The 22,825-nt window shown below is 44.7% G+C and overlaps 1 protein-coding gene across 4 annotated transcripts in view; it reads left to right on the top strand.

Moving 5' to 3' along the window:
• The window catches only part of tec (tec protein tyrosine kinase), a 301,217-nt gene that overhangs the window by 230,317 nt on the left and 48,075 nt on the right, over positions 1-22,825 (top strand). For all 4 annotated transcript variants that reach the window (XM_070870133.1, XM_070870134.1, XM_070870137.1 and 1 more), the window contains 4 exons: positions 10,079-10,212; positions 16,607-16,681; positions 17,453-17,624; positions 20,765-20,981. In XM_070870133.1, coding sequence (XP_070726234.1) covers positions 10,079-10,212; positions 16,607-16,681; positions 17,453-17,624; positions 20,765-20,981 — 598 coding nt within the window. The remainder of the gene's footprint in view (positions 1-10,078; positions 10,213-16,606; positions 16,682-17,452; positions 17,625-20,764; positions 20,982-22,825) is intronic.

Below are 22,825 nucleotides of genomic sequence, written 5' to 3' on the forward strand. Positions count from 1 at the left end.
AACCAGTGTATTGATCAAAAAGCTCCTTTGGTCGCAGATCCCTCCACCATTTTTAATGCCCTCAAACCGGAACATAAATATTTCTCGGTTATAGATATGGCCAACGGATTTTGGTCGGTGCCTCTGGCACCGGAGGTTTGACCGTGGTTTGCTTTCACGGTCCAAGGACAACAGTATACTTGGACCCAGTTACCGCAGGGTTTCCACAACAGCCCTACGGTATTCCACATGGCTTTACAAAGCCATTTGCGAGAATTACCTCCCCTGTCGTCCACAGTCATCCAATATGTAGACGATATCCTGCTAGCTTCAAACACAGAAGAACAGCATGAACAAGATTTACGAGCTTTGCTGGATCACCTTCGGCTGAAAGGACATATAAAGCCAGCATTGACAAAGCACAAATATCCCAAGAAGAGGTTGCATACCTGGGACAAAAGATTTCACAAGGAAAGAGAGAATTTACCCAGGTTAGAACTGCAGCCATTCGGGCTGCTAAAAAAACCACCACGATTCAGGAACTAAGGTATTTTTTGGGATTGTGTAACTTTAACAGAAATTGAATTGACTCCTTCACACAGCTTGCTCAGCCACTGAATGATATTTTAAAGGGGAAACGTGCCTCTAAAGAAGCCATCACCCTCACTAAAGAACAGCAAGAGGCCTTCCTGAGTTTGAAAAAGGCTATGTATTCGGCACCAGCTCTGAGAATCCCTGACAGTGGTAAGCCATTTACCCTGTTTGTTCATGAGAAAGAAGGATATATGACAGCTATACTGACACAAGAACATGAGGATCAGCAAAGACCTATTGGCTATTATTCGGCAAAACTGGATGCGGTAGCCCTCGGATGGGGAAGTTGCCTAAGGGCCATGGAAGCTACATGTCGAGCGGTAATGATCACTGCGGGTCTAGTCCTCGACCAAAAGCTGATTGTCAAGTGTCCTCACATCGTACACGCTTTGCTGTCTATGAATAGAATGTCTCAGGTGACGGCAGCAAGATGGACCCGCTGAACAGCAGTTTTGGAAGCTCCTAATCTCAATATTGTCCGGGCCAGCCCGGTTAATCCCGCAACTATGCTCCCGATGTTAGAATCGAGGGAGCAAGAGGGGGGAGAATGTGAAGAGCATGACTGCGTGGAGATTTTAAAAGAAACAGAAGAAGCAGCCTTAGCAGCAGAGGAGCCTCTGCACAACCCAGACCTCATCCTGTTTACAGATGGTTCCTCCTTTGTTGACAATGGTACCAGAAAAGCAGGATGGGCAGTTACGACCTTATATGAGGTAGTGGCAAAAGGATGTTTACCCTCAGGAACATCAGCACAACAGGCCGAGTTATGGGCCCTGTCAGAAGCATGTCGAATAGCAGAAGGACAGACAACTAATGTCGACACAGATTTGCGTTATGCTTTTGGAGTCGCTCACGACTTTGGTATGTTATGGCGGAAAAGAGGATTCCTCACTGCTGCTAGTACACCTATCCGAAATGGAAAAGAAGTCCGAGACTTACTAGAGGCCATACAATTACCTCAGGAAGTGTCCATCCTGAAGTGTAAGGCCCATACCAAGGAAAATACCACAGAAGAACAGGGAAATGCCCTAGCCGACCAGGCAGCTAAAGATGCCGCCTCACAGGGCGTTCCTCCAGAAGAACCAACACAGATGTGCAGATTGAAAGCACTTGGGACTCTGACATGAGACCTTCAAACAATGCAAGGCGAGTGCTCCCAAGAGGAAAAATGGACATGGATTGAGGCAGGAATTAAGCTATGCGAAGATGGTGTCTGGAGACAAAGAGTTACCGACAAGCCAGTCGCGCCACAAGCGCTTATGTCTTTTTTAGCCCAACAGATCCACTCGTGGAGACACTTGGCCTCACAACAGATGATGGCACAGTTCCAGAAAAGCTGGTGGGGTCGGGGATTTTAAAAACATGCCCAGCTGGTAACAGACCGCTGTGTGGTCTGCCAGAAAAATAATTCTGGACCCATCACGGTAATGCCCCAACTGAGGCCCCCTGCCCCTGTCGGACCATTCCAGCATCTGCAGGTTGATTATATAGCTCTTCCTTCATGCCAAGGATACACTAACATTCTTGTCATGGTCGACAGATTCTCTAGATGGGTAGAAGCTGTCCCAACTAAAAGAGCCACAGCTAATCACACTGCAAAGGTCTTGTGTAAGGATTACATTCCCCGATGGGGAGTCCCGAGTAACATTGACTCAGATCAGGGAACACACTTCACAGGTGCTGTCTGCCAAGAAGTCTGTAGGTTACTGAACATTACGTGGGATTTACACTGTCCTTATCATCCACAATCATCAGGACAAGTAGAACAAATGAATCGAACTTTAAAACAACAGCTTGCCAACTATCACCAAGAAGGAACACCATTGCCCCAGGCACTACCAATGGTGCTATGTAGCATTAGGGCAACCCCGAACAGAACTACAGGTCTAAGCCCATTTGAAATTATAAGAGGAAGACCCATGTCGCTGCCAGGAACTATCGATTTACGGAAAGCTGATGCTCACTTAATGAGTGACACTTTGTTATCATACTGTCAGAACTTAACCAATGCTATTAGTTCTGTTTCCCGACAGGTATCATCGGCAGCTTGGGGTAATCCACCTGAAGGAGGACACGACATCATCCTGGGAGTCTGGGTGTGTGTGAAAAAGTTGCATAAAGAACCTTTGGGTACCAAGTGGGAGGGACCTTATCAAGTGTTATTGACCACCCAGGCAGCTGTTAAAGTCCAAGGAAAGAAAGCCTGGATCCACGCTTCACACGTTAAACGAGTACCCGTAACTGAAGCTGAAATCTAATAAGGACAATTACTTTTTGCGAAAATGTACAAATTTACTGTATTATTGATTGTAGGTATTCTAGGCATAGGCCTACTTCTTACTAGCCGACCTTCTGCATCAAAGGGAAATAGTAGGGTAGCAAGGGAATTACATGTAAATACATTTTTATATATGTCATTACATCCTGGCTGAAAAGGGAGGTACTTGCACCCTACTCGGAACTGAGTGTTGCACATATATCCCAGATAGCTCCGAAGAAATTACCCACTTAGCGGAGCACATCAAAAAGGAGGTAGAAAAACTTAAGCAACCCCCATCATTCACTTTGTGGAGTGGAGCCACTGAATGGCTATGTTCAATAGGAACTTCATTGGTGGAAGGTTTAATTCTATTTGTTGTAATTGTTTTACTTTTATATTGTTTGTTTATGTTGATTAAATGTTGTTGCGACCAGGCGGCTGTAGTTGCTGTCCCACAGGTGAGACACCTTGCAGGTCCCAGCAGACCGTCTGTACATGGCACATGGGTATGTTATGCTTAAGGGAAGGTTGTTTACTGGTTGAATTAAGATATTGATTTGGATTAAATTGGAATAAGGTCAATTAACCTACTAAAACCAGACTTCCATTGTGGCCACGATGGAACTCGGGTTGGTGTAAATTTGTGTGGAAGCTACTAGTCCGGACATGTGGCGAAACACATCAACAAATTTTAGAAGGAAACTCTATTAACATGTATGAAATTATTTTGTAGAATATTTAACCAATGATACCTGATGTTTTAAGATTCAGTTTGTGAAAGAATCAAAGGGGAGATTGATAGAGAATTCAAGCTCTGCAGCCAGGCTGCATTTAGACAGGTTGTGGAAAAACACAGGCCACATCGCATTAAGTCATCAATCAACTTGACATTTTCGGACCTTGAGTAGCGAGCCAATTAAAAGGTTAAAAACTATTAATTGAGCCAATAAGGTCAAAGAAGGCGCGTTCTTTTCTGTAAATTGAACCCGGTATAAATACAGCCATTTTGACCATGCGGTCCCAGTAAGACAAAGGAACTGGCAATCAGCCAGCAGTTTGTTGCTCTGTGCCAAGAATAAAGAAGTTAAAACTACCATCGGAGTTCGTATTTCATTGGAAATTAAGAGATCTAACATAAACAATGAGGATGATAGTAACAGACTTCAGGAGGACATAGACAGACTGGCAAAATAGCCAGATACATGGCAGATGAAGTCCAATTCAAAATTTGCAAATTACATCACATTGGAGGGTGCAGTTAATCTTGGGATGAGAGCATTGTCCTATGAGGAAAGATTGAGTAGATTAGGCATATGGAGTTTAGAAAAATGAGAAGTAATGTAATTGAAACATACAAGATTCTGAGGGGGATTCACAAGTTAGATGCTGAGAGGTTGTTTCCTCTGGCTGGAGAGTCTAGAACTAGGGGTCATAGTCTCAGGATAAGGGGATCGGTCATTTAAGACTGAGATGAACCATTTCTTCACTCAGAGGGCTGTGAATCTTTGGAATTCTCTACCTCAAAGGTCTGTGGATGCTGAATCGTTAAGTATATTTAAGGCTGAGATAGATAGATTTTTGTATTCATGAGGAATCAAGGGATATGGAGATCGGGCGGGAAAGTGGAGTTGAGGTCAAAGATCAGTCATGATATTGAATGGTGGAGCAGGTTCGAGGAGCTGTATGGCTACACCGGCTTTTAATTCTTATGTTCTTATACAGAGCAGGACTGTGATAAAATACAGGAAAACATTAATAAACTTGCAGAATAATTGACAAATGAACTTCAGTATACATAAGTGTGAAGTAGTACATTTTGGTAACAAGAATAAGGAGGCCACAAATGCCTTGGAAAATAAATGTCTGCATGGGGTACGGAACAGAGGGATCTGGGGATACAAATGTACAAGTCACTAAAAGTAGCGGTGCAGGTAAATAAGGCCATAAAAATATCAAACGAAGCATTGAAGTTCATTTCTCAAGGGATAGAATTGAAAAGCAGAGAAGTTATGTTAAACTTGTATAGTATCTTGGTTAGACCACACTTGGTGTACTGTGAACAGTTCTAGTCCCTATATTATTAAAAAAAAAGCATATAGAGGTACTGGAGGTGGTGGAAATACTAGAATGATACCAGAGCTGGGAGGTTATACCTATCAGGAAATATTGAACAGACTGAGGCTCTTTTCTCTACAAAAGAGAAGCGTGAGGGGTGACCTGATAGGGGCCTTTAAGGTAATGAAAATATTTGATAGGGTAGACGTGGAGATGGTTCCACATGCGGGGGAGATCAGACTAGGGGGTCATAAATATAAGATAGTCACTAATAAATTCAATAGGGAATTCAGGAGCAACTTCTTTATCCAGCGAGTGGTTAGAATGTGGAACTCACTATCATATTGAATAGTTGGGGGCGAAGAGCATTGATGCATTTAAGGAAAGTGAGATAAACACAAGGGAGAAAGGAATAGAATGATATGTTGATGGGGTTGGAGGAAGAAGGGTGGGGACGAGGCTCTTGTGGAGCTAAACACTGGCATTGGACCTGTTGGGCCGAATGGCCTGTTTCTGCATGGTAAATACTTTGTAAGTATGAAGTTATGCATTTTGGTAGGAAAAATGAGAAGAGGCAATATGAACAAAATGGTACAATTTTAAAGAAGGTGCAGGAACGGAGAGACCTGCAGGTATATATACACAAATCTTTGGAAGTGGCAGGATACCTAATGTCCTTTAGGGAAGGAAATCTGCCGTCCTTACCTGATCAGGCCTATATGTTACTCCAGACCCATGGCAATGTTGTTGACTCTTAACTACCTTCTGAAATGACCTAGCAAGCCACTCAGTTATACCAAACCGCTACGACAAACACTAAGGAAGAATAAAACTGGACAGACCACTCGCATCTATTTGGGCACCAGCTACGGACACGACAACGGCACACCTAGCCCAGTTGACCCTGCAAAGTCCTCCACACCAACCTCTGGGGACGTGCTAAAATTGGGTGAGCTGTCCCACAGACTATTCAAACAACAGCCAGACATAGTCATACTCACAGAATCATACCTTTCAGTCAATGCCCCAGACTCCTCCATCACCATCTCTGGGTATGTCCTGTCTCATCGACAGGAAAGACCCACCAGAAGTGGCAGCACAGTGGTATACAGTTGGGAGGGAGTGGCCCTGGGAGTCCTCAACATTGACTTCGGAACCCATGAAGTCTCATGGCTTCAGGTCAAGCATGGGCAAGGAAACCTCCTGCTGATTATCACTACCGCCCTCCCTCAGCTGATGACTCAGTACTACTCCATGTTGAACACCACTTGGAAGAAGCACTGAGAGTAGCAAGGGCACAGAATGTACTCTGGGTGGGGGACTTCAATGTCCATCACCAAGAGTGGCTCAGTAGCACCACTACTGACCGTACTAGCCGAGTCCTGAAGAACATATCTGCCAGACAGGATCTGCGACAGGTGGTGAGAGAACCAACATGAGGGAAATACCTACTTGACCTCGTCCTCACCAATCTACCTATTTCAGATGCATCTGTCCATGACAACATTGGTAGCAGTGACCACTGCACAGTCATTGTGGAGATGAAGTCAAGTCATCACACTGAAGACATCCTCCATCGAGCTGTGGCACTACCACCCTGCTAAATGGTATAGATGCAGAACAAATCTAGCAGCTCAAAACTGGGTATCTATGAGACGCTGTGGGCCATCAGCAGCAGCAGCAGAATTGTATTCCACCACAATTTGTAACCTCATGGCCCGGCATATCCCTCACTCTATCATTACCATCAAGTCAGGGGGCCAATCCTGGTTTAAAGAAGAGTGTAGAAGAGCCTGCCAGGAGCAGCACCAGGCGTACCTAAAAATGAGGTGCCAACCTGGGGAAACTGCAACACTGGACAACATGTATGCGAAAAAGTGGAAGCAGCATGCTATAGACAAGGCTAAGTGATCCCACAATCAACGGATCAGATCAAACCTCTGCAGTCCTGCCACATCTAGTCGTGAATGGTAGTGGACCATTAAACAACTAATGGGAGGAGGAGGCTCCATGAATATCCCCATCCTCAATCATGGCATAGCCCAGCATGCAAGTGCAAAAGACAAGGCTGAAGCGTTTGCAACCATCTTCAGCCAGAAGTGCTGAGTGGATGATCCATTTCGGCCTCCTCCTGAGGTCCCCATTATCATAGAAGTCAGTCTTCAGCCAATTCGATTCACGCCACATGATATCAAGAAATGGCTGAACGCACTAGATACAGCAAAGGCTATGGACCCCGACAACATCCAGAGTGTCGTGCTGAAGACTTGTGCTACGAATCTAGCCGCGCCTCCGGCCAAGCTGTTCCAGCATAGCTACAATACTGGCATCTGCCCAACAATGTGGAAAACTGCCCAGGTATGTCCTGTCCACAAAAAGCAGGACAAATCCAAGTTGGCCAATTATCACCTCATCAGTCTACTCTCAATCATCAGCAAAGTAATGGAAGATGTAGTCAACAGTGCTATCAAGCGTCACTTACTCACCAATAACCTGCTCACCGATGCCCAGTTTGAGTTCTGTCAGGACCACTTGGCTCCAGACCGTGTTACAACCTTAATCCAAGCATGGACAAAAGAGCTGAATTCCAGCGGTGAGGTGAGAGTAACTGCCCTTGATATCATAGTGACATTTGACTGAGTGTGGCATGAAGGATCCCCAGTAAATCTGAAGTCAATGGGAATCAGGAGGGAAGCTCTCCACTGACTGGAGTCATACCTAGCACAAAGGAAGATGGCTATGGTGGTTGGAGGTCAATCATCACAGCCCAGGACATCAGGGCAGTGTCCTAGGCCCAACAATCTTCAGCTGCTTCATCAATGACCTTCCCTCCATCATAAGGTCAGAAGTGGGGATGTTCGCTGATGACTGAAAAGTGTTCAGTGCCATTCGCAACTCCTCAGATAATGAAGCAGTCCATGCCTTCATGCAGCAAGACATGGACAACATTCAGGCTTGGGCTGAAAATTGGCAAGTAACATTCGTGCTACAAAAGTACCAGGCAATGACTATCTCCAATAAGCGGGAGTCTAACCACCACCTCTTGACATTCAATAGCATTACCATCACCGAATGCCCCACCATCAACATCCTGGGGGGTCACCATTGACCAGAAACTTAACTGGACCAGCCATGTAAATATTGTGGCAACAAGAGCAGGTCAGAGGCTGAGTATTTTGGAGATGAGTGTCTCACCACCTCACTCCCTAAAGCCTTTCCACCTCCTGCAAGGCTCAAGTCAGGAGTGTGATGGAATACTCTCCACTTGCCTGGATGAGTGCAGCTCCACAACATTCAAGAAGCTAGACATCCAGGACAAAGCAACCCACTTTATTGGCACCCCATCCACCACTTCCTCCATCACCAGCACACTGTGGCTGCAGTGTGTTCCTTCTACAAGATGCACTGCAGCAACTCACCAAGGCTTCTTCAACTGCACCTCCCAAACCCGCAACATTTACCACCGGGAAGGACACGGGCAGCGGGCGCATGGGAACATCACCACCTCCACTTTCCCCTCCAAATCACACACCATTCTGACTTGGAAGTATATCGCTGTTTCTTCATCGATGCTGAGTCAAAATCCTGGAATTCCTTCCCTAACAGCACTGTGGGAGTACCTTCATCACACGGATTTCAGCAGTTCAAGAAGGCGGATCACCACCATCTTCTCCCGGTCAATTTGGGGTGGGCAATAAATGCTGGTCTTGCAAGCAACGCCCACATTCCAGGAACGAATAAAAAAAACAATTTGAGAAGGCTGTTAAAAACACATGTGGAATCCTCGGCTTTATTAAGAGGAATAGTGTACACGAGCAAGGAAGTTATACTAAATCTTTGTAAAACATTGGTAAGGCCTCAGCTGGAGTATTGGGTTCAGTTCTTGGCACCACAGTTTAGGAAGGATGTTGAGTTCTTGGAGAGGATGCAGAAGAGATTTACTAGAATGGTACCAGTGATGAGGGACTTCAGTTATGTGGAGAGACTGGAGAAGCGGGAGCTGTTCTCCTTAGATCAGAGAAGATTAAAAGGAGATTTGATAGAAGTATTCAGAATTATGATTGGTTTTGATAGTTAATTAGGAGAAACTGTTTCCAGTGGCAGAAGGCTCAGTAATGTTCAGCCATGAACTCATTGAATGGCGGTGCAGGCTAGAAGGGCCGAATGGCCTACTCCTGCACCTATTTTCTATGTTTCTATGTAACCAGAGGACACAGATTTAAGATGATTGGCAAAAGAACCAGAGGCGACATATAAGAACATGAAATAGGAGTAGGAGTAGGCCATTTGGCCCCTCGAGCCTGTTCCGCCATTTAATATCATGGCTGATCTGATCAAGGACTCAGCTCCACTTCCCTGCCCGTTCCCCATAACCCTTTATTCCCTTATCTCCCAAAAATCTGCTTATCTCCACTTTCAATATATTCAATGACCCAGCCTCCACAGCTCTCTGGGGCAGAGAATTCCACAGATTTACAACCCTTTGAGAGAAGAAATTCCTCCTCGTCTCAGTTTTAAATGGGCGGCCCTTTATTCTGAGATATGCCCCCTAGTTTTAGTTTCTCCTATGAGTGGAAGCATGAGGAAATTTATTTTTTAAACATATAATTGTTGTGATCTGGAATGCACTGGCTGAAGGGGTGGTGGAAGCAGATTCAATAGTAACATTCAAAAGAGAATTGGATAAATACTTGAAGGGAAACAATTACACAGCTATGAGGAAAGTGCAGGGGAATGGGATTAATTATATAGTTCTACTAAAGAGTCAGTACAGACATGATAGGCCAAATGATCCGCTTCTTTGCTGTATCATTCTATAATCAGAAGTGCTCCCCATTTTGATCTCCTATGTTACCTTCATCCCGGTCTGCCTTAGGGGAATTAAAAAGAGTAAAATTGACAAAAAAAATTGGAGGCAGTATTGAGTGACAGCACAAAGCATTTCAAAGTTGAGATTTAGTAGTATTAATAACTAAATGGAGGAGAATGATAGTTGCTAAAGCAGAACAGGTGAAGAGGGTCTTTAAATTGTAATACTTTAACCTTTCATAGGATGAATCTAGCAGGGTTCCCACTGCTGTCTAGTGGGCTGCCTGAACAAGGTATAAACAAATGTCCTCCGGTTTGTTGAACAACCATGAAAAAATATAATTGCTAAACTTCACCAATATGTTCTTTTTTCCCCCCCAGAGACAGCTGTGCATCAACTCGACATTACCACATAAAGCTGACCCAGAGATATCATAGACAGTACTATCTGGCAGAAAAACATTTGTTTAACAGCATTCCTGAATTAATTGAGTATCATCAGCACAATGCAGCAGGTATTGAAATAAAACAATTCTTGTTGGTGATGATTTAACATGTTTATCATTATTTAATTGGTATCTCATCAGTGCTGTAGTAGAGTTTAAACTAATATGACAGAGGGAGGGGGAAATTGAGGAAGCAGAAAGGAAAGAAAAAGGGATGGATATAGGAAAGCGAAAGAGACAAACAGGAAAGTAATATAGAACAGATCAAAAGGAGGAAGAATTAAAAAAAGTAAGCTTGCCAAAAAAATTGGAGGTTGGATTGAGTGGTATTTATGTAATGGAACAAAGCCTTCAAAACAAAATTGAGAGTTAGTAGCATTAATAACTAAATGGAGGAACATGATATAAAGAAAGAAAGAAAACCTTGCATTTATATAGTGTCTTTCACGACCACCAGAGGAACTCTGGATCAGTTCCTATGGAGTGGAGGGTAGCCAATGTAACCCCACTTTTTAAGAAAAGAGGGAGAGAGAAAACAGGGAATTATAGACCGGTCAGCCTGAAATCGGTAGTGGGTAAAATGATGGAATCAATTATTAAGGATGTCATAGCAGCGCATTTGGAAAGAGGTGACATGATAGGTCCAAGTCAGCATGGATTTGTGAAAGGGAAATCATGCTTGACAAATCTTCTGGAATTTTTTGAGGATATTTCCAGTAGAGTGGACAAGGGGGAAGCATTTGATGTGGTGTATTTGGACTTTCAGAAGGCTTTCGACAAGGTCCCACACAAGAGATTAATGTGCAAAGTTAAAGCACATGGGATTGGGGGTAGTGTGCTGACATGGATTGAGAACTGGTTGGCAAACAGGCAGCAAAGAGTAGGAGTAAAAGGGTACTTTTCAGAATGGCAGGCAGTGACTAGTGCGGTCCCGCAAGGTTCTGTGCTGGGGCCCCAGCTGTTGACATTGTACATTAATGATTTAGACGAGGGGATTAAATGTAGTATCTCCAAATTTGCAGATGACACTAAGTTGGATGGCAGTGTGAGCTGCGAGGAGGATGCTATGAGGCTGCAAAGTGACTTGGATAGGTTAGGTGAGTGGGCAAATGCATGGCAGATGAAGTATAATGTGGATAAATGTGAGGTTATCCACTTTGGTTGTGAAAACAGAGAGACAGACTATTATCTGAATGGTGACAGATTAGGAAAAGGGGAGGCGCAACGAGACCTGGGTGTCATGGTACATCAGTCATTGAAGGTTGGCATGCAGGTACAGCAGGCGGTTAAGAAAGCAAATGGCATGTTGACCTTCAACATTGAGATGAATTGGGATTTGAGTACAGGGGCAGGGAGGTGTTACTACAGTTGTACAGAGCCTTGGTGAAGCCACACCTGGAGTATTGTGTACAGTTTTGGTCTCCAAACTTGAGGAAGGACATTCTTGCTATTGAGGGAGTGCAGCAAAGGTTCACCAGACTGATTCCCAGGATGGCGGGACTGACATATCAAGAAAGACTGGATCAACTGGGCTTGTATTCACTGGAGTTCAGAAGAATGAGAGGGGATCTCATAGAAACGTTTACAATTCTGAAGGGTTTAGACAGGTTAGATGCAAGAAGAATGTTCCCAATGTTGGGGAAGTCCAGAACCAGGGGTCACAGACTAAGGGTAAGGGGTAAGCCATTTAGGACCGAGATGAGGAGAAACTTCTTCACCCAGAGAGTGGAATACTCTACCATAGAAAGTTGTTGAGGCCAATTCACTAAATATATTCAAAAAGGAGTTAGATGTAGTCCTTACTACTTGGGGGATCAAGGGGTATGGTGAGAAAGCAGGAATGGGGTACTGAGGTTGCATGTTCAGCCATGAACTCATTGAATGGCGGTGCAGGCTCGAAGGGCCGAATGGCCTACTCCTGCGCCTATTTTCTATGTTTTCTATATCTCAAAGCACTTTACAGCCAATGAAGTACTTTTTAGAATACAAAAAGATGCCATAGGTACAGATATGTCTGGCAAATTAATATTCCTGGTTATAACATTTTCAGGAGATGTACATAGAGGAAAAAGGTGGGGTGGGGGTGGTAACATTAATCGAGTATTTTATCACAGAACCAGAACATAATTATGTTCTTGGGGGTGGTGTTAGAATCCATCTGGATAGAGCTGAGAAGTAGGGAGGAAATCATCCAATTTTCACTGTGCATCACTAGCCACCAAACAGTGAAGATACAATACTGGTGGAGATTTGTAGACAGTTCAGAGAAATATGCAATAATTTTTGGTAAGTTTAACAATCCCAAGATAGACTGGGATGAAGGGTAATATGTGGTCCTTTTAGAATGCATTGAGGACTGCTTCTTAGCTCAGTATGTATCTAGCCCAGCGAGGAAAGAAGCACTGCTTGGTTTAATTCTGGGAAATAAAATGAGGCTGATGAGAGTAGAAGAAAGATTGGGAAATAGTGTCCACAATATTGCTAGGTTTAATGTGAAGATAGAAAAGAATACATTAAAGTTAAAGATGCTGGACTGGAAAAAGGCAAAGTTCAGTACAAATACACAGGATATAGCCCAAATTTAGCTGACAGGATGATGGATCAACATTGGGAAAATCTTCAGATATGAGATTGATGGAGTACAAAATAGATATAAAATGGAAAGGGGGTGGTTCAAAGGATAGAGTTCCATGGATAAATAGACAGCTTAAAACAACACTGAAACTTAAAATGAAGGTATGTGATTACATTAAAGATTGGGCTAACAATACTGAAGAAAACCCTGAGGAATATAGAAAGTGTAGTGGAGGTTAAAAGGCAGATTAGAAGGGCTAAAAGTGAATATGAAAAAGGTCATCAGATAATATAAAGGGAACTGTAAAGGTTTTTATAAGCCTATTAAAAGTAAAAGAATAATTAGAGTGTAGCACTGCTCAGAGATGAAGGGAATTTCTGGGTATGGAGGATAAAAATATGACAAGATAATAAATATTTTGCATCTGCCTTTACAAATAATGGTGGAAGTGAGAATGTAGAGGAACGGTAGATTTTCACACTTCATTGGGGCGGAAAATGGGAAGTAGAGGATTGGCTGTCTGTTATACACACTGCCTGTTTGCGACCCCCCCACCCCGTTGTGCCCTCCTCACCCTGCCGCCCGTTCTGCCCCTCACGTCCCGCCCGTTCTCTTCCCCTCCCCGCCTGTTCTCTTCTCCCACCCCCCCGCCTGTTCTCTTTCTCTCTCCCCCTCCACCCCCCCCCCGCTTGTTCTCTTTCTCCCCCCCCCCTGCCTGTTCTCTTTCCCCCCCCCCCCCCCCCCGCCCGTTCTCTTCCCCCCCGGCCCGTTCTCTTACCCCCCCTGCCCGTTCTCTTCCCCCCCACACCCCTGCCCGTTCTCTTCCCCCCCACCCACCCGGCCCGTTCTCTTACCGCCCCCCCCCCCCCCCCCGCCCGTTCTCTTCCCCCCACCCCCAGGTCCGTTCTCTTAACCCCCCCCCCGCCTGTTCTCTTCCCCCCTCCCCGCCCATTCTCTTACCCCCCTCCCCGCCCGTTCTCTGCCCCCCCCGCCCGTTCTGCCCCCCCGCCTGTTCTCCCCCCACTCCCCATTCTCTTCCCCGCCCATTCTCTTTCCCCCCCCCCCCCGCCTGTTCTCTTTTCTCCCCCGCCTGCCCATTCTCCCCCCTCCCGTTCTGCTGCCCCCCACCTGTTCTGCTGCCCCACCCCACTCCCTCCCATCGGCCTGTTCTGCTCCCCCCTGCCAGTTCTGCTCCCCACTCCCCCGCCTGTTCTGTTCCCCACTCCCCCCCCCCCGCCTGTTATGCTCCCCACTCCCCCCCCACGCCCCCCGACTGGTCTGCTCCCCACTCCCCCCCCGCCCGTTCTGCTCCCCACTCCCCCACCCGCCCGTTCTGCTCCCCCCTCCCCCACCCGCCCGTTCTGCTCCCCCCCGCCCATTCTCCCCCCTCCCATTCTCCCCCCTCCCGTTCTGCTCCCCACTCCCCCCCCCCCCGCCCGTTCTGTTCCCCACTCCCCCGCCCCCCCGCACTGTTCCCCACTCCCCCGCCCCCCCCCGCATGCCTGTTCTGCTCCCCACCCCCCCCGCCCATTCTGCTCCCCATTCCCCCCCGCCCGTACTGCTCCCCACTCCCCCTCTTTCCCCTCCCCGTTCTGCTCCCCAATCCCCCCCATCCCCCCCCGCCCGTTCTGCTCCCCCCCCGCCCGTTCTGCTCCCCACTTCCCCGCCTGTTGTGCTCCCCACTCCCCCCCCAGCCCGTACTGCTCCCCACTCCCCCTCTTCCCCCCCGCCCGTTCTGCTCCCCAATCCCCCCCCCGCCCTTTCTGCTCCCCACTCCCCCACCCGCCCGTTCTGCTCCCCCCCCCGCCCATTCTCCCCCCTCCCGTTCTGTTCCCCACTCCCCCGCCCCCCCCGCACTGTTCCCCACTCCCCCGCCCCCCCCCCCCGCATGCCTGTTCTGCTCCCCTCCCCCCCGCCCGTTCTGTTCCCCACTCCCCCGCCCCCCCCGCACTGTTCCCCACTCCCCCGCCCCCCCCCCCGCATGCCTGTTCTGCTCCCCTCCCCCCCCGCCCGTACTGCTCCCCACTCCCCCTCTTTCCCCTCCCCGTTCTGCTCCCCAATCCCCCCCATCCCCCCCCCCGACTGTTCTGCTCCCCACTCCCCCCCGCCCGTTCTGCTCCCCCCCGCCCGTTCTGCTCCCCACTTCCCTGCCTGTTGTGCTCCCCACTCCCCCCCCAGCCCGTACTGCTCCCCACTCCCCCTCTTCCCCCCCACCCGTTCTGCTCCCCAATCCCCCCCCCGCCCTTTCTGCTCCCCACTCACCCGCCCGTTCTGCTCCCCACTCCCCCCCGCCCGTACTGCTCCCCGCCCGTTCTGCTCCCCGCCCATTCTGCTCCCCACTCCCCTGCCCGTTCTGCTCCCGCCCGTTTGACCCACCCGTTCGCCCCCCCCTCACGCCCCGCCCATTCTGCCCCTCACCCATCCATTTGGCCCGTCACCCGTTATCCACCCCTCCCGTTTGAGGTTAATGGAATGTAAAATTAGGCGGTGTGTATAATGGGCAGCCAATTCGCTACCTTTCCTTTTTTGCTACAGTCGAAAGTGAAAATCTATCCAAGGATATGGAACAATTGTTTAAGATAACTGTAGAAAAGGAATTGTTTCTGAAAGGGTTAGTAGAAAGTGGATTAGTCACTGGGCTCTGATGACATGCAAGTCATCCCCCCCAAGAAATCAAAGAGCATAGGCTGTGGCCACAATTTTTCAAACCTCCTTAGATATACAAATAATGCCAGGGGAGTGGAGGTAAACAATGTAAGGAAGGATGAGAAGGATGAACCATGTAACTATAAATCAGTTAATCTAATGTTAGCAAACAGAATCCCAAAATTCAGATCAAATTAGTGAGTATTTAGTGATGCATGAGATAATGAAGGGCAGCCAGTACATATTTGCCAAAGGCAAGTTTTTTTTTTATGACTGTAGATAAAGAGAATGTAATAGACGTAACATATATAGATTTTCGTAAGGTGTCTCACAGGAGACACATTACAAAAATTCAGGCATATGGATGAGGTAATATGTATAGAAAACTTGTTGATTGGATACAAAGGGTTCCTCAGATAGGAGAAAGATTGGAAGTGGTATATCATAGGGAATCAATTCTGGGTACACTTTTGCTCTTGCCATATATAGATGATTTGTACTTGAGCGTTGGGAACATGATATTGAAATTAGCTGAAGATGCAAAAGTAGGATGTTTGTCAAAGAGCAAAGAAGGTTGTGAAAGACTTTAAAAGAATTTTGTCAGGTTGGCGGAATGGCCAGACAGATAAATTACATTTTAACGCAGAGAAGTGTGATGTAATGCATTTTGAAAGACAAAACAGCAATAGGCGTATACACTCAATGGAAAGGCACTGGGAGTATATACTCCATGGAAAGATGCTCAAGAGTGTGAGAGAACAGTGACATCTATGAATGCAAATATGTAATTCCCTGAAAGTGCAAGTGCAGTAGATATAGCCATAAAAAGGCAATTAGCATTTTGAGTTTTATAACTAGCTGCATAGAATACAAGCACCAGGAAGTGATAAATTTGTACAAAAACAAAATTAAAGTACTATGAGCAGCATCAGTTGTCCCATTTAAAAAAACATTAAAGGTATAGAGGGGACAAAGTTGTGTACATTTTTTGGATGAAAAATCAACATTGGAGCACCAATTTTGAGTCGTGTTCTCCTGCGCCTGGTCTCTCCTGGAAGTGTGTCGACTACCAAATTAGAAGCCGGTGATCACAAGGTGTGCAAGGCTGTTGCTTAAAAAAAGGTGTTGGGCACCTTGTGCATGTAAATTGGGGTCCCAGCACTAATTGCAGGATACTGAATGAAAGTAAATACACACATGTTGAAGTAATGCCTTGATTAACATCATGAGGTATTGTCTTAGGTCTTGTCACACGATTACGATATCCAGTAGGCCGTAAAGGACGAGCTGCACCTACAACTGCTGGCTTTAGCTATGGTAATGTAACTGCCTAATTGCTGCATTTTTTTAAAGTTTTAAAGTGGCTAATATAACAAACATTGTATTAATTGTTTCTGTCAATTGAAGCTAAGCTAAGTATCTCCAGATCATCTGACCCAATTCAATCAAAAGAAATGCAAACAACCCAGTCTAAATACTAGAACCATAGCCAGGTGTTGTTAATTAAGTCGCAGGTTCTGCTTCCTTATAAACGTTTGTTTGGTTTCAATTTTTGCTGAAGAACCAGAATTTTTGATTTTCTGTTAAAATAATTAAAATAAGCTTTCTTGCTGTCAGGTTAACTCATCTGAAGTAGGAAAATAAACCTTTACTGATTTTTATATATATTTGTTTAATTTGATAAGTAAAATATACACACTTTTTCAGGCCATGGTATGTTGCAGATTACATAGAAATGTGGATATCAGAGCATGATTTAAAATACTTTAAATGCTTTTGTTTTGCAAAATATTGTTCAAGTACTGATCGTTCTATTTTTAGTGTCTGTAGCTCAGCTGATATTTGTAACAAAAATAATATTTTTATTTCTTTAAATGCAGGTTTCTGTTATTTACATATTCTCTACGTTTAATGCATTGTTATAACTGATTTTGACATGCATGTCAGTACTTAATGACTGGCAATTAACATTGATAAAAATTAAAGTTATACTGATGCACATAATTTTAAGCAGGTTAATTTCTCTGTAACATTTAAAGCTACTGTTCAGTTTACTTAGTTGAACATATTTGATCATTGTTCACACAGATAAATGGGAAATAAACCCATCTGTGCTAACGTTTATGAAGGAGCTGGGAAGTGGACAGTTTGGAGTGGTACGTTTAGGAAAATGGCGTGCTCAACACAAAGTAGCAATTAAAGCAATTCGTGAAGGTGCAATGTATGAGGAGGATTTCATAGAAGAAGCGAAAATCATGATGTAAGCAACAATGCATTAATTTTAGATTTCTGATACTTTTAACATTTCTATAAGTTATTGCTCCCCTCATGGTTCAGCAAGTTTATCCATAAGTTGTTGAACCAAACAGCTGATAAAATCCCGCATTCGATTCCTAATCTATGCTAAGTTAGCTGATCTCAGCCAAGGTATTACAATTATAAGTGAAAATCAGCCAGAGCTGTTGCTCTTGATAGCTATCAGATGACCCCTGCAGTAACACATTGTGTATGGATGTCTGATGAGGCTAGAATTGGGCTCAGCGGTGATGCTTCCCACAGCCTGCTGACATCCACTATTTAAGCTTGCATTTTTAAAATTCGTTTATGGGATGTAGGCGTCGCTGGTGTGGGCTAATTGCCCTGAAGAAGAAGGTGGTGAGCCGCAGAGGGCAGTTAAGAGTTAACCACATTACTGTGGTTCTGGAGTCAGATAAAGGTGATTCCAGACCCACAGTAAGGATGGCAGACTTCCATCCCTGAAGAACATTAGTGAACTAGACGGGTTTTCACGACAATCCGGTAGTTTCATAGCCACCATTACTAAAACTAGCTTTTTATTCCATATTTATTTAATTAACTGAATTAAAATTCCCCAGCTGCTGTGGTGGGATGGGAACTCCTGTCTCTGGATCATGGCTCTTTAGTCCAGGCTTCTGGATTACTAGTCCAGTAACATAACCACTATGCTACCGTACCCTTATGAATTATACTACTTGAGCAAGATAGCAGCGGGTGTAAGGTGCCATGGAGCTCACTCCAGAAAGGTTTACACTTTTTAGAAGGAGTGGAGAGAATTGGCAAGTTGAAAAAAAGTAACAGATTGCACTTTATTATGTGTATGTGCCATTATAAAATTTAAAGATTGTAGCCCAAAATTTTCAATTAAAGGGATGCTGCAGGATAAAGCTGTATAATACCAAAATCCTAGTTATATTGACAATGCTGCCCCATATTACAAACCTATTAAAATAACAATGTTAATGTTCCATCAGCACACAGCTAACAACTTGAATTGAGTCACTGAAGATTTACTTAAGAAAGCTGAAGTGCTGTACCCTGACACCTCAGCAACTACTATAGTCCTCTGTTTCTTAATACCTCTTGTATCTTGTATCACCAGTGAGAAGACACTGGAAACAAATTATCTAAAATGAAAAAATCCACATGTCTGTAATTCAAATTGTAAACAAATGCAATTAAACATTAGGAGGCAGGCTTTTACACACTAAAATTTATTTTGTGCGCTAATATTTAATTACTCTGATCCAGATAAAGTGGAGAGAGAAACAGAGTTAGCATTTCAAGTCAATGACCTTTCGTTAGAACTGAAAAAAGTTAGAGATGTAACTGATTTTGCACAAGTGCAGGGGCATGGTAAGGGCGGAGGGGAGGAAAGAATAAAAGGGAAGGTCTGTGATGGGGTGGAAGGCAGGAGTGATTAAATGACAAATGGTATGATTGTACAAAGCAAAAGAAGATGGTAATGGGACAAGTAACGAAACACAAGATGAGTCTAGGTCTAGAAGAGTTGTAAATGGGAATGGCAAAATCATCAACAACTGCCATCTGAAAAAACAGGCAGAGGTTATGGTCTAAAATTGTTGAACTCCAGAAGGCTGTAAAGTGCCTGATCGAAAGATGAGTTGCTGTTCCTCGAGCTTACGTTGAGCTCCATTGGAACAGTGTAAGATGGCAGAGGACAGAGAAGTCAGAGTGGAACGGAGAATTAAAGTGACAGGCGACCTTTCACCCCACCAGCCTCCACGTTCAACAGATCATCCTCCGCCATTTCCGTCACATCCAGCGTGATGCCACCACCAAACACATCTTGTCCTCCACTCCTCTTTCAGCATTCCGAAGTTAACATTCCCTCCACGACACCCTGGTGCACCCCTCAATCTTCTCAAGGCACCTTCCCTTGCAAGCACAGGAGATGTAACACCTGCCTTTTTACCTCCTCACTTCCCACTGTCCAGGGTGCCAAACACACCTTCCAGCTGAAACAGTAATTTACTTATACTTCTTGCAATTTAGTATACTGTATTTAGGCAGGCTCCAGCATTCAACAATTTCAGACCATAACCTCTGCCCCCATTTTTTCAGATGGAAGCTGTTGATGATTCTGCTATTCCCATTTACACCTCTTCTAGACTCCTCTTGTTTCTTTACTTCTCCCATTACCATCTCCTTTTGCTTTGTACAATCAAAGTTTTTGTCAGTTAATCTCACAATGCGGTCTCCTCTACATTGGAGAGACCAAACGCAGATTGGGTGATCGCTTTGCGGAACACCTCTGTTCAGTCTGCAAGCGTGACTCCGAGCTTCCAGTCGCCTGTTACTTTAATTCTCTGCTCCACTCCCACTCTGCCCTCTCCGTCCTCGGCCTCCTACACTGTTCCACCGAAACCTGAGGAAGAGCACCTTGTCTTCCGATTAGGCAGGCTCCAGCATTCAACAATTTCAGACCATAACCTCTGCCCCCATTTTTTCAGATGGAAGCTGTTGATGATTCTGCTATTCCCATTTACACCTCTTCTAGACTCCTCTTGTTTCTTTACTTCTCCCATTACCATCTCCTTTTGCTTTGTACAATCAAAGTTTTTGTCAGTTAATCTCTGCTGCCTTCCACCCTATCACAGACCTTCCCTTTTGCTCTTACCTCACCTCCCACCGTTCCCTGTCTCTGTACTTGGTTAAAATCTGTTGCATCTCTAACTTTTTCCAGTTCTGACGAAAGGTCATTGATCTGAAACGTTAACTCTGTTTCTCTCCCCACTGATGCTGCCTGACCTGCTGAGTATTTCCAGCATTTACTGTTTTTATTTTTGAATAATGGTAACTTGGCTGAGGTATTCAAGATTGTCGTCCGAGGCGTATCATGCAAGAAGGTCTTCAGGACAATAGGGAAGTAAAATGCAGAAAAAGAATAAATAACCAGTATAAAGAAAATTGCAAGCAGTACGATATATACCTTGCATGACTAATTTTTGGTATTCAACTTTCTAATGGTCTATATTGAACAAGTTTTAATGTTCTACAAGCATAATAATAGCGATATAAAAGTATAATTCACTTTTTAAAGTGTCAAATGTGCACTGACATGATTAATTTTGTCTGTAGGAAGTTATCTCATCCTAAATTAGTGCAATTGTATGGAGTATGCACACAGCAGAAACCAATATATATTGTGACTGAATTTATGGAACTTGGTTGTCTGCTGAACTATCTCCGACAAAGAAGAGGGCAGATAAACAATGAAACGTTACTGAGCAGCTGCCAGGATGTGTGCGATGGCATGTCCTACTTGGAAGCCAATGGGTTCATCCATAGAGATCTGGTAATTCTTTTAGTTACTTTACATAAAATAATGCAAATTTATACCAGAAAGCTGTGTGGACCTCCAGAATCTGATGCTATGGCAGGCTTAATGTTAGTAATAGGGGAAAAAAATATATACTACATAAGTAAATAGAACTTTAAATGTAATGTTTGATTATATATTAACGTTAGTCATAGAATCATAGAAATGTATGACATAAAAGGAAGCCCTTTGGCCCACCTTGTCTGTGCCAGCCTAATCCCACTTTCCAGCTCTTGGTCCATATCCTTGTTGGTTATGACACTTCGAGTTCATGTCCATGTACTTTTATGTGATGAGGGTTTCTGCCTCTACCACCCTGTCCAGTGAGTTCCAGACTCCCACCATCCTCTGCATGAAATAAATTCTGCTCAACTCCCCTCTAATCCTGCTTTAAATCTTTGCCCCCTGGTTATTGACCTCGCTGCTAAGGGAAATAGGTCCTTCCTATCCACTCTATCAAGGCCCCTCATAATTTTATACTCTTCAATTAAATCTCCCTTTAGCCTTCTCTGTTCCAAACAAAACAACCACTGCTATCCAATCTTTCCTCATAGCTAAAATGTTCTCGTCCTGGCAACATCCTCGTAAATTTACTCTCGACCCTCTCTCATGCAATCACATCCTTCCTGTAATGTGACCAGAACTGTATGCAGTACTCTAGCTGTGGCCTAACTAGTGTTTTATACAGTTCAAGCATAATCTCGCTGCTCTTGTATTCTATGCCTCGGCTAATAAAGGAATGCCTTCTTAACCATCTTATTTACCTGTCCTGCTACCTTCAGGGATCTGTGGACATGCACTCCAAGGTCCCTCTGTTCCTCTACACTTCTTAGTATCCTACCATTTATTGTGTATTCCCTTGCCTAATTCTTTCAATTCTCTGGGTTGAATTCTATTTGCCACTTTTCTATCCACTTGATCAGTCCATTGTTATCTTCCTGCAGTCTACAGCTTTCTTCTTCATTATCAACCATAGGGCCAATTTTTGTATCATCTGCAAACTTCTTAATCATGTCCCCTACAATGAAGTCTAAATCATTGATATATGCCATGAAAAGCAAGGGACCTAGTAGTGAGCCCTGCGGAACCCCACTGGAAATCACTATCCAGTCACAAAAACACCCGTCGACCATTACCCTTTGCTTGCTGCCACTGAGCCAATTTTGGATCCAACTTGCCACTTTCCTTTGAATCACATGGGTTTTTACTTTTCAGATCAGTCTGCTATGTGGGATCTTATCAAAGGGCCTATTAAAATCCATGGGGTTCAATTTTCCCCAGTGATTTTCGCCATTTTTTTTGGAGCAGTCTGCTCTTTGGCCTAAGTCGAAAAACCACAGTTTCCCCAATCAATTTGCACCAGTGTAACTCACTAAGTTATGATTTTTTTAGGTCAGTTTTTTTTTTCAACCAAAGGGGGCGTAACCAGCCACCTATGCCAATAAGGGAAGTTTGGCCAGCTGAGAGTTACTCCAGTTGTGCTTAGGCCAGCTTAAGTGGCCTCTGCTGAAAAACCTTCCCTAGAGTTAAGGAAATCGGCGCAGCAGATGCCCGGACACACTAAAAGAATTGAAAAACAAATAACAGCAACCTACCTCCAACCTCGTCTGAAGGCTGTCTGGTCCCAATTTCGGTCTCAATTCTCCCGGTCCGGTCCCATTCTCGGTCCCTGGTTCGAGAGAGAGAGAGAGAGAGAGAGAGAAGAGAGAGCGAGAACCGCTTCGGGCGGGGTTGGAGATAAGTTGCTGTTATGTGTTTTTCGATTTTAATGTATTGGGAGCTGCCTGTATGTTTTACTATGCAGCCTCAGCTCGCATTGT

Source organism: Pristiophorus japonicus, chromosome 2 (assembly GCF_044704955.1).
Source record: "Pristiophorus japonicus isolate sPriJap1 chromosome 2, sPriJap1.hap1, whole genome shotgun sequence".
NCBI lineage: Eukaryota > Metazoa > Chordata > Chondrichthyes > Pristiophoridae > Pristiophorus > Pristiophorus japonicus.